Below are 12,346 nucleotides of genomic sequence, written 5' to 3' on the forward strand. Positions count from 1 at the left end.
GTATGATCAGGGAAGGCAACGAGGTGCCGTCCGGCTGTCCACAGGGTCGGGAGCCGCTGGGCTGAAACTGCTGAGCTGTGTCCCCGTGCGTGCGTCCGTGTGACTGAACAGTAGGACGAGCAGCCTGAAGGGGCGGATTGTAAGCTCTGCTCTCAGGCACAGGGGCTTTGAGAGCATGTCTGGTCCCCTGCTTCTGCACACCCAGTGGCCTGGAGCTGGTGCTGGGCGGAGGCCGCAGGACGGTGTGTGGTGTGAACCGTGCATGGAGTAGGTCCGTTCTGCAGGAGAGGGCTTCCTCTCTCTGGACACCAGGATGCCAAGTGTGGCCGTGCGTGCGAGGAGGGAGGCTGAATCACGCGGACCTCTTCTCGAGAGACCAGGGCAGGGAGGCAGGAGCTGGAACTGTCACCTCTCAGGACTGGCCAGCAGGGGCACCAGGGAGGGAGGAACTGGGTCCACAGTGGTGGACGCTGCGGTGGGCTGGCCCAGCTGGACCCAGGAAGGGGTGGAGCTTGGATCACCCCAGCCCCTGTGGGAGCCACAGTGGCTGCAGTGGCCGACTTAGAGATGGGACTCCTAGGAAGGGAAAGGTGAGGGGCTGACATGACGGAAGCCTTAGAGATGAGTCAGTCCCACCTACTTCTGGGATCCCCACCCAAGGTTCACATTTCAGGGCGACAGTCTGGTTGTACACTGGTGGGCACAGCCTTTGAGCTGGTGGAAGCCAGAGGCCCCCTCAGTGCACTGGCTCCACATGCAGCCATGTCCCTGCTCATCTCCTGCAGCCCCCTCGCCCCTGCCTGGCTCCTTCAACGGGTCCTTTGGGAGCGGCCCAGGAGGGGCATTTGTGCTGGGGAGGGAGCAGTGGGAGCGCTGTGCCAGGACAGGTGCAGCAGGGAAAGCCAGTCCCCGGGAGCCCCTCACCTTCCCCGGGCGCAGACTTGGGAGGGGGTCACAGCAAAGGAGCAGCTCAGTAAGACAGAGCCACAGACCCTGGTCCGGAGGCTGGCCAGTCGGCATGATTCCTTTAGCCCGTCTGTCAAAATTTCAGAAGTCAGAGAAATTATTTAAAATTTTGGATTTTGGTTTTCATAGAAAAATAAAAGGTCCGGCTCCCTGGAGCTTCCAGACCAAGCAGCTGCTGTCCCCAGCAGGCCGGGGCGGAGCTGCACTTTACCGCAGTCCCAGCACCTCCTACCGCTCTCCCCTGCTGGGCCCCGCCTCCCTCCTTCCGCAGGGGTGCTGTTCTGCTCCTAGGGAGACAGCAGCGCCTTGCTCGCTCTTTCCTAGGGTGGGAAAAGGACATACCCACTACGTGGGGCTTTTGGAAAAAACGGAAGATGGAAGTATTTCTTTCTGGAACAAGAGTTCCACTTGGATATGAAATATGCACACTCCCAGCTGGCCTCATGAATTTTTGTAAAATGCCTCCCCTGGGGCCTTGGAGTCTGTGGTCTGTGACTCAGAGGAGCCCATGTCCCGAAGCAAACTCCAGGTTTTTCTGGGCATTTCTAAATCTAGTCCCAGGGCGGGGAAGGAAGGGCACCACGGGGACACACCACACTTCCTGAAGCTGGAGCTGGGGGGAGTGTGTGCACCAGTGTGTGCAAGGGTCTCGCTTCTGCAGCACCCCCATCCCTCAGGGCCCCTCGTGCACCCTGGGCCCACAGCCACGGGACGCACACTAAGCAGCCATCCCATCAGGGGCCCCTGCCTGAAGCCACTCAACGGCTCTGGCCTCCGGGCGGGGTGGGGGTTGCTGCAGCACGAGGACCTAATCGCAGGATATGGCTGGGGCTGCTGGAGTGCCCCCTCTGGGAGCTGTGTCCCTGGTCCTGTTGCGTGTCTCAGACGTACCCGGTTCACCATCGGGAATCAGGTTTCTTGCTCGGTCTCCCTGTGTGTCTGTCACTTATTCAGGCAACTTCTGATATGCACCTACTGTGTGTGGCCCCGTCCCCATCGCTGGGGTGCGCTCAGCAGTGGCCCCACTCTGTCCACCGGTCAGCCAGACGCTCAGGGTCCCTCTCCTGACACACCGTGTGGCCTTCTGCAAGTGCCTGCACTGAGCCTCTGCTTCCCCATCTGGGACTTCCCCTGAGTACTGAGCTCTAAGCACCCAGCCCTGAGAACTGAGCCCCAAGCACCCAGCCTAACTGAGGTGACAGTGACTTCCAAACGAGCATGAGAGTGCCCAGGGGTGACCCGGTGGCTGAGGGGCCAGCCCGAGGAGCTTGGTGATGTCCCAGAAGAGCAGGAATGGGCTGTGGTGCAGCCAGCCCGAGTCAGGACCGAGCCTTCCCACGCTGTCCGGCCCTTTACGTTCATTCTTTTGAGGGGTGGTGGAGTCCTGGGCCCCTGGGGGACCTGTTTCCCTGTGGATGGTGCTCCTTCCCCCCACCCCCCACCGCGCCCCCTCCCATCCCATCCCCTTCCTGCCTGTCTCCCTCCCAGGCTCCCAGGGCTGTTCCCCCTGGTGGCCTTGCCGTCTCTCTGGGGCGCTGCAGCCCCGTCTCTCCCCTCAGGACCCAGTCATGCAGGGAGACCCCTGTGCTCACCCAGGATGTGTGGAAACAGGCCCCAGAGGTGGGATAGGAACATCAGGGAGAAAACCACACTCTGGAGGCAGCCGCTGGCTGGGTGCTGCTGGGAGCTCAGCTTTTCCATCGGCCGGGCCCTGCAGTCCTGGAGATGGTGCCTCGCTGGAGTCAGGACCCCCTCCTGCCACCAGACCCGGCCATTGCTTCATTTACCTCATTTACCGTAGACTCTTCTGGAAGAAGTGTGTGCTGTGCTACTGTTGGGGGCTGGGTTGCCCTGCAGAGGGACGCTGACCGTGGCCTCAGGAGCCTTTGCTGCTCAGGGTGCGGGTGGGGGCGGTGGCTGGAGCAGGGGTGGGGGGGGCAGGTGTGTCTCCATCTGGGAGGGTCTGATGTGAGGGACTGGAGGCCAAGGGCTCGGTATGGGGTCGGGGTGCGTGGCTCTGGGCTGCCAGGCTGAGCGGGGAGACGGAGGCTATGATGTGGGAGCCTCGTGCGTTCACCTTGTGTGGTCAGAACCATCATGACTCTGCATCGTGGTGGGGGGAGCCGAGGGGAGAGGTGGGGCCGCCCTGCCCAGCCGGCAGGGGAGCGAGGGGCCCTGCAGGAGCTGGAGGGCTCTTCCCAGGCCGGTGCCGGTCTGTGTCCTACAGATGAGACGCACATGTGGAAGAGGCTGCTGCCCAGGGAGCAGAGGGGGAACGCCAGGCCAGCCCCCTCACCCGGCTCCTGGCTCCCTGCACCTGCGGCCCCTGGGCCTGCCACAGAGGGTAGTGCAGGGAGAGACCGGCCAGTGCCAGTGCCTCTCGGAGGTGGTTCCCCCTCAGCCTCAGCCCGCAGACCGGCCTCATTTGTTTTAACCCTTGCTGGACTGCCGCTGATGGCTCCCCCTCCACAGATAGCCGGTCAGGTGTCCACAGCCCAGGAAACGTCTGGGTTTGTGAGTGCGTCCCCACAGTGGGGTTGCAGGCCAGGCAGCGTGCAGCTTTAAATGTGCACAAATGCTCACAGCTACCGTGTTCGGGGCCTGCGCCCGCCCCCTCCTGCAGCCAGTGTCTGGTGGCTGCGGATCAGGCCCACGCCTCCCTGGGGTACAGGCCTCTCCCAGCAGAACGTACGTGCTTCGCAGCAGTGTTGAAGTGGCCCTTGCTGCTGCCTCCCACCCCCTGCGCCACGTGCAAAGCGGGGGATCACGCAGCTTCCGTCTCCCAGCCCCTGTCACCAGCCTTGGGGGCAGGGACCTCATCCTCTAGGCCCCAGTTGTGTTGGGGCTGGGCCTTTGCTCTCAGGCCCACCCCCTTCCCCTGCTGGGGTCTGCACCCCGGAGGCTGACCTCTGCTGGCCGGGGTCTGGTCAGCTGGGGCTCTGGCAGGAGGTCGGGGAGAGGGGATGAGGCCAGGTGCCCCTTCCCTCACTGTGCCACAGGCAGCTTTCCCGGCAGTGGCTGTGTCTCCTCCGGCTCCTGGTCCAGCTTTTCCCAGTGACCATGGCTGCGGGCTGGGCCCTCCTGCCAGGGGAGGGGCTCCTGTCGTGATTCCTGCCTGGATTTCTCCTTCAGCTCCGTGGCACCTCCCCTTCCCTGTGTTAACACTTCCCTGAATGAAATTTCCCGCTCTTTGAAGGGCTGCAGTGGTGTCTGTACAGAACCAGCTGTGCCCACGGGTGGGTGGCCTGGGTAATGGGGTGTCTTGGTTCAGGGCTCCACCCCCAGCTCAGTCCTTTAATGAGGTAGCTGGCCTGACCACGGCAAGTCACAGGTCTTCTTAAAGACACAGGAGCCACGTCTCTGTGCAGGGGGTGTGGGGGGAGGCCCCAGCTGATGCAGGCCCATGGGTGCCATTCGGACTCCAGCAGTGCCCCTCTGCCGGCCAGGGAGCTCGTTTCTGCTGTCCTCAGGGCTGTGGACTTGTTCCCATCACTGGAACGTGACATGCGCCTGTAGCCCGGATTCTGTGCCGGGGAAGCTGGCCGTGTATTCCTGCAGAGCTACACCCGGTGAAGCCCAGGGACTGTCACGGAACCCTGGAGGCCCCTGGAGCCACATGGTCCTGCTGTCCATGGGCTGCACGAAGATGTATGGCTCAGCTGGGGTCAGAGAGCTGGTCTGAGGGATTGCTGGCTCAGCAGCCAGGGAGACTGGACGTCGGGAAAGAGCCAGGGTGAGCGGTGGGTCAGGAGCAGCGAAGGGCTGAGTGTGTGCACAGCCGGGGGCGTCCCGGTGAGGGAGCTGCTTGGTCCGGGCTCGTCCTTCACTCTGCTCTGCCTTAGGTTCCTTTGATGACTGGCCTCCCCGCCAGTCCAGCCAACGAGAGACGGGCACTGGTGTGATGCCACTCTGCTGTCTGCTAGGTGCTCCTGGCCTCGGCTGGGTCCCCTCTGTGTCCCTGCCCCAGCGGTACAGCCTTCCTCCCTGGCCCCACCCCAGGCTCAGCTCCTGTTCCCTCCTCGCCTTGACCTTCCTGCCCCACAGGGGTGCAGGCTGTGCCCATTCCCCGGGGTGCATCATGGCTTTGGTTTTCCGGGGACTCCCACACCCTTGTGACCCTAGTCCCACATTGAAGCCCGTCCACTGAATCACTGGGAGGGTCCAGCTTTCCTGTCTGGAGCCTGTGCCAGAGCAACCAGGTGGTAAGGCAGAGAAGCAGGGCCAAGGGAAGGAATGTGGGTCCCATCTGGGGCAGGGGCCGTGGAGGGAGTGAGCTGGGGTGATGTCCTGCCCAGTGGAGACCGGACTAAGGGTGGCTCCGATGCACTGGGGGGCAGAGAGGAGCTCGGGGGCAAAGGTGGGGGCTCTGGGAATTGAGGAGAAAGAGAGGGTATGCGGGCTGGGTTAGCAGAGGCACCAACAGCACTTGGGGATACTTGGGCTCCGAGGATGGAGGAGGGACCCAGAGGACCCTCACAGAGCCGCCACCCACATCTCTGTCCTCTGCGCGTGGTCCCTGTTTGTGTCTGTCTCGGCCTTGTCCAAGCAGGAACTAATGACCTTGTTTGTTCACCCGTGCATTTGCCTGCTTCCCCACTGCAGTGTGAGCTCCATGCGTGGCACACAGTGGTGCTCGATGCATGCTTGTTGGGGCCCAGTGCCACCCCTACTCGCTGTGCAGTCTCCCCTCTGCAAGTGAGAACGGAGGTGCCCGCCCACAGGGCTGCTGTAAGGGTTTGCTGCCTGTAAGCAGCACGCGCCCAGTTAGGGCTGTGACCTTCTTCCTGGCTCAACCTCCCAGCCTTCCGGTTGGTTGATGGTGGGCCTGGGTAGCTGTGGGTCCGAGGCTAGGGCTGGACTCCCGTTTATCAGAAGCTCAGGGTGCAGAGGGCGAGCAGAGAGGCAGGGAAGCTTGTGCTCGGGGCCGTGAGCCCGCCCACCTCCGCCCCTGGGGCCTCCCCACACGCCTGTGAGCGACAGAGGCAAAGTCCTGCTGTCTCTAGAAGACAGGTGTGCATGCTGATATGGGTCAAGGGCATCTTCTGTGGAGGATCAGTGAGGGAGCCAGGGGACGAGCCGAGAGCTCCTCCCGCCCCCAGCACTCAGGAGACACCTGTGGGCGCCAGCTTCTCCAGCCTTGGTCGTGAGGCAGTAAGAACTCCGTCAGAGGGAGCTGTCCATCTCAGGGGAGAAAGGCCCAGGTGGTGACGGGGTGGCATGGAGATTCACGTGGAGGGCGCCGGCTCAGGGCCAGACTGGGGACAGGGCGTCCCAGAGGCCCCGGGGTGAAGGTGTCATGGAGCTAGGCAGTGCCCTCACCCTTCACGTGCTCGTATTTCTGTGGCTATGACATTCATTTCCATGTGCTGAGTGCTGCCGAGGTGGACCTCAGTTTCCGCAAAGAGGTCAGGCTCTATCCATAAGCCCTTGAATCTGCTGCTTCCCTCTGTCTCCAGGCAGAGGTCGTTGTGATGGTGACAGCGAGACTTTTCAATTATCTGTGACAGCAAAGAAAGAGGACAGTCCCGGTTTAATATTAGCATTTCATATGTGGTTTTATTCCCAAAAACAACATCTCTGTAAGAGCACTTCTTCCAGAACTGTCTCTGGGGGTGTGGCGCAGCATCTCCTCTTGTCTCCCAGAGGGTTTGAGAAGTGCCAAGGCAAACAGCTGAATGGGTTTCACCTGCAGGACTTTTCAGAAGACTTACACTGCTCGTATTCCCCTGGAGTCGTGAGAGGGACAGAGAATGCGGCTCTGCCTCCCGGTTCCTAACACCAGAGGCACCAGTCCAGGGAGCCCTGCTCACAACACGTTGCAGGAGCCGGAGTCTCAGGCCCCACGGTGTGCGAGGGCGGCACTAGGAACAATTTGTGTTCACCTTCCCGGGCCACCTGAGGAATCTGAACGCCTCTGGCCACCTATCTGCAGAGGGGGAAGCTGGGGGGCCGGGTTCTGGGATGTGGCCGAGAATGTTGCTGTAGGAACACACCGGCCCCCGTGCATTCCTCCTGTTTAGGGAATTGGTGTGGGCCAAAGGCGGCGACTAATGAGGGCTTGCCCCCTCCTGCATCTAGGGTGCGGGCTCCAGGCTTCTTCCCCGCCTCCATTCCGTCAAGGCTCTAAAGTGCTTTGTAGCCCCTGGGGAGTGAGTTGACCACGGTGACTCACAGATCTGGAAGAAGGAAAGCCCATTAAGTTGTCCATCCTCAGGCGCAGTCCCGCTGGCTCCCAGATTGCTCTGCACGATGCACTTACCGTCCTCGGTCTGCAGAATTGGAGCCCCCCGGGCCCACAGTCCTTCTGGACGCTGCCCCCTTTTGCTCCTGATTACATCCTGATGAGCAGAGCCGGGGGGGGGGGGCTTAGCTGAGGCCAAGGCCCCAGGGTGTCGAGGCTGAGGTTGGAGGGACCTTGATGTCTGGTGGACACGGACATCGGCGATGGGGAGGGTCTCTGGCTGGGTCTCTGATGCAGATACAGGAGGAAGCCCCGCAGCGGCCTCTGCAGGGACAGGCATGGGGAAGCTGGTCTCCTAGGTGCGGGGTTCGGGGCGCACGGAGTGTTAGGGAGCGCAGGGTCAAGTGAGTGATCTGAGGCTCCAGCTCCCAGAGCCGAGGGCGCCACCAGCTGGGGTTGTGCCGCTAGGTGAGCTGTGGCTTGTCTCACCGTCCTTCGTGGCCTTGCGTCCAGTCCGTTTACCACCTTCTGTGCTGGTGGGCATCAGGGGTGATAGCCGACTCCGCACGAACTCAGCTCGGCTCACGTCCCTGGCTCGGCTCTACGCACTTTCGCACTTCCGACGTGTAAATCCAGGGGATCCTCAGGGAAGAGTTGGCCCCCTCCCGGGTCTTAAACTGTCCTCTATGGCTCCTGGGTCTGGGTCTTAATCCATCCTGGGTGCTGCCGGCTAGACTACCAGGAGGTACGGCTGGGCGGCAGATGTGGGAATGGATTGGGAGGGCAGGGGTTAGGCATTAGCAGGACAGAAGCTGGAGGGGTGGTGGAATCTGAGTGATTGGGGGGAGTGTTCCAGCAAAATCCGAGGGCTGACTCCAAGGGACTGGACCTCGTGGGTGCTGGTTACGGCATCTGGGGGAGAGGCAGGACCCGTTGATCCCCACCCCGTGCACGCTGGGACAGCGGCTGCCTGATGGTCAGCTGTGCACCAGCCCTGGGAGCCTCTCCAGCGGGAGCCCAGTCACCTCCGGCCTCCAGGACCTGGAGCAGTGCGGACACCTCTGCTCTGCTTCCCACACAGCTCACGCGTGGACACAAGGTGGCACTCTCGTCCATTACGTACATTGGCTGCTCCGTGTCCCTGGTCTGCCTGGTGCTCACGCTGGTCACCTTCGCCATGCTCTCGTGAGTCATCCTCTGCTGTCTCCCGTGTCTGTGTCCGTGTCCGTGTCCAGGGAGGTCTGGCGCCCTTGGGTAAATGTCAGTGCAAGCCTGCCCCACTTGGCTTTCCGGCCAGCATGTGTCCTGGCGAGGTGGCGAATGCCTGGTGCTCGTGGCGCATCCCAGCTGGACAGGTGTTCCAAAGTCACTTTTCATCTTGAGATCTGGGATGCAGGGAGGGGTTGGGGTGCTGGAGAAGAGAGAGGAGGGAGGCAGGAGGGGCTGTGAGATTGGAGGGCACCTTGCTTTAGATAAGCTGGAAACAGGCTTTCTGGCCTTTGGACTGGCGAGAGCCAGAACCGAGGACCCCCTACCCCAAGACAGCAAAGCCGCAGCTCTGTGGGGGGGGATCCCTGGTGTCAGCTGGAAACATAGGAAGGCCCTTTCCCAGGAGGCCCCCTGCCCTGCCCAGCTGAAGCCACATGTGGTCAGAGCTCAAGGAAGTTTGTGCAGCCCCCAGGGGAGGGTGGCAGCTGAGTCCCTCTGCAGCCCTCTCTGAACTGGGATGGAAAACTGAAGTGAGCACTGCCCACGTGGACAGATGACTGTGAGGACACACTGGCCGTGGCTCAGGGCTTTTGGCCTCACACGGGATGGGGCCTTTCCCTCTGGGGGTGCTTAGGAGCTTATCTCCCCTCCCCCCTCCTCCGCAAGGGAGATGATGCTCCAGGGGTGCCTCCTGGAACCCAGCACCCCTCCTCACCTGGTCTGGTTCTCTGAGGACACCCAGCACCTGGCCTGGCTGTGACTGTGGGGTCCCAGGTCGGGGGCTACGGCACGATCTAGAGGGAGAGGCCCTCAGCTCCCCAGAACTCCAGGAACTGTGGGGGGCAGGGGTGGCGGCCGTCAAGCCAGGCAGGAGGAGCCCGCACCAGCGTTGAGCTGAGACATTAGTTCTTCGGTTTCCTCGTCCCCCAGCTTTGCTCAGGAAGCCCACCACAGGCAGCTCAGAGGACAGGACACGGAGTAGGGAAGGTGGGAGTGGTGGTGGGGGGGGGCAGGAGCACACACTTCCAGGCCAGCGGAAGTCCTCTCCCAGGGAGGCATGGCTGGTGTGAGGGCCGCAGCCTGGAGAGGACTGGGGTGCTTGTGAGCCAGAATGGGGCATTGTGAGCGGGAGAGAGAGCAAGGAACGGGCTGAGTCAGAGCAGGGGCCGGAAGGGGGAAGCAGGGGGCAGGCCGTGCAGGGCCAAAGCCTGTGGAAGGAGCTGGTTCCTTTCCAAGAGCAATAGGGAGCCACTGAGGTGTCAGAGCAGGGAGTGACAGCATCTGGGCAGCCCTTGGGGTTGTGGTAGGGAGAGCAGTGGTGGCGCTGGCGCTGGGCCTGGGCCTCACCGCTGCCTCTCCGCCCTCAGTTCTGTCAGCACCATCCGGAACCAGCGCTACCACATCCACGCCAACCTGTCCTTCGCCGTCCTTGTGGCCCAGATCCTCCTGCTGGTCAGCTTCGGCTTCACGCCTGGCACAGTGAGTAGGCCCCTCTGTCCCTCTCCTTCCTCCCTCTGGTGGCACCGGGGCTGGCACCTTCTGGTGGTTTCTTCAACTCCGAATTCAGACCACATCCTCCAGACAGTTGGGCAGGGGCTCGTCCAGGAGAGGCACAGAAGAAGGCCTGCCTCAGGGCGCCTGGTGGCTCAGTCATTAAGCGTCTGACTTCAGCTCAGGTCATGATCCCAGCAGGGTCCTGGGATCGAGTCCCGCATCGGGCTCCTTGGTCAGCGGGAGGCCTGTCTCTCCCTCTGCCCCTGCTTGTGTTCCCCCTCTCTCTGTCTCTCTCTGTGAAATAAATAAATAAATAAATCTTTAAAACAGAAAAAAGAAGAAAGCCTGCCTGAGCTGGGTTCTTTGCCCACGGTCCTCTCAGTAGCAGAGATGCTGGCGCTCCTGCTGAGTCAGCTCACTGTCCGGCCCTGGTGGGGTGCTGGGCGTGATGCGGAGAGCTGACACAGACCAGCCCTCTGATCCTGGAGACAGGCCCACCGAGGCAGTGCCGTGCTAGCCTCCTGCTTCTAGATGGGGGACTGGTAAGGGTCTGGCCCCCTGCAGTCTTGCTTTTCACTGCTGCACTGAGCACAAAGCCCCCACCACCTCTGCTTGCTGAGGGTGAGGTCAGGGGCTGCCGGCAAGGGGGACGCGAAGACCCAGGCCCCCCTTTTCCCTGCCCTTTGTACTGGGGACCTAGGAAGCCTTAGAACCCAAGAAGGTTAAGAGCTAAAACTGATATGATCCAGGCTTGGCGTGATGTGGGTTTGAAACTCAGCTGCTGGGAAGAAGAAGCAGACCCTGGCTTGCTCCGACCAGAAGAGGAGAGGTGGGTTCTGGGGAACAGAGCAGTATAGGTCGGTGGCCTTGAGACTCACACAGGATTGGCTGATGCAGGCTGAGCTCTTTATCCTACACTAGTGAGGATCGGCCGCAGGTCCTCGGCCACCACCCGCCTGTCCTGGGGCTGCTGCCGAGGGAGAGAGCCACCCTTCTGGGCTGCAGGGTCCTCCCTCGCAGGTTTAGGGGCGCGGAGGGGCATCTAAAAAGCCCCGCATGTGCTGTGGAGGGACCAGGCATGGGCCAGCCTCCTTCTCCGGATGCGTCAGCCCTCCGGGTTTTCTTAGAACACAGGTTTGGGTTTGTGGCTCTGTGTGGGGCCTGGAATTCCAAATTTCGATCAGGCCCTTGGGTGATGGGGATGATGCCTGTAGAGCTCCCCACGACCCCGCCAGAGACGAGGCCCCTTCACGTGAAGGCCGCGGGAGGGAAAGCAGGTCTGCAGTGGCTCCCATCACCCTGGCGGGGACCCTGGGGTCTCACGTGTCTGAAGCCCTGGGACAGGGCGTCAAACTGTCCTGCTGGAGGGATGCGCCCGTGGGAGGATCCCCACGGCAGACGGAGAGTGACCCTGGGGGCCAGTCTTGTAGCGGCTGGTGGGCGGGTGGCTCCCCCGGGAAGGGGCCGCAGGGCCGCAGGGCCGCAGGGATGAGCGCTGTGCACATGACACCTGCCTCCAACGCGCACGTGGGGCTGATTAGGGAGCTCCAGCCGCACCTGGGAAACCAGGTGCCGGGGACTCGATGCTGTCCTGAGAATGAGCTGGTATCTTGGGGGTCAGTAACGGCAGAGCTTAGGGTGCCCGACAGAAATCACGCCGTCCCTGGGCTTCTGTCTTTAATTCTTTTATTTTCCCTCCTTTTTATTAGTTTAATTTTTGAAGGTGGTATTTAAACGTATTATTTTTCCTCTGTTCCATCATTCCGCCCCCTTCCCAGCCCCATGTGGACACAGGCACGGGGCGGCCAGACGGGGCAGCCAGACGGGTCGCGAGTCTGGCTTAGGAACCTGCTCACAGCTGCGGGGCCCACGTGTCTGCAAAGCCCCAGGCTCACAGGAGGGCTCCCTGGCGGCTCCGCCCATTCCCCATAGCCCACCCCATTGGGCCAGCCTGTTCATGTGCCCAGCCCAAGCCAGTCCTGCTGCAGAGGACCCGACCCTTTACACTGATTGGCTGGGCCTGATTCCCGTGCTCTCCTGAGCCAATCACTGTGCCAGAGTCACGCGCCCCACCCGAACCACGGGGACTAGAAAGGGAGCCAGGGCCCTTCCCCACTCCCTCCCCTCCCCTGGGAAATGAGGGCACGTGACCGGAGATGCTGGGCCTGCAGGAACCGCCCACTGCTCGCACCCAGAGAGATGTCCCTTCTATGTCTCTGATCTCAGGTACCCTGCCGGGTGATGGCCATGCTCCTGCACTACTTCTTCCTGAGCGCCTTTGCGTGGATGCTGGTGGAAGGGTTGCATCTCTACAGCATGGTGATCAAGGTCTTTGGCTCAGAGGACAGCAAGCACCGCTACTACTATGGGATAGGATGGGGTAGGTGGGGAGGGGATGGGCAGGTGAGGTATGAGATTGGGCAGGTGAGGAGGGGATGGGGCAGGTGGGGAGGGGATAGGGCAGGTGGGGGTGGGATGGGGTAGGTGAGGGTAGGG

General features: G+C 61.9%; 1 protein-coding gene across 2 annotated transcripts in view; it reads left to right on the top strand.

Annotated features, from left to right (window-relative positions):
* Nucleotides 1-12,346, top strand: part of ADGRD1 (adhesion G protein-coupled receptor D1) — a 126,040-nt gene that overhangs the window by 89,089 nt on the left and 24,605 nt on the right. For both annotated transcript variants that reach the window (XM_040620049.1, XM_040620050.1), the window contains 3 exons: nucleotides 8,229-8,332; nucleotides 9,724-9,835; nucleotides 12,077-12,230. In XM_040620049.1, coding sequence (XP_040475983.1) covers nucleotides 8,229-8,332; nucleotides 9,724-9,835; nucleotides 12,077-12,230 — 370 coding nt within the window. The remainder of the gene's footprint in view (nucleotides 1-8,228; nucleotides 8,333-9,723; nucleotides 9,836-12,076; nucleotides 12,231-12,346) is intronic.

The sequence above is a fragment of the Ursus maritimus genome, unplaced genomic scaffold (genome assembly GCF_017311325.1).
Source record: "Ursus maritimus isolate PB19 unplaced genomic scaffold, ASM1731132v1 scaffold_33, whole genome shotgun sequence".
Lineage (NCBI taxonomy): Eukaryota > Metazoa > Chordata > Mammalia > Carnivora > Ursidae > Ursus > Ursus maritimus.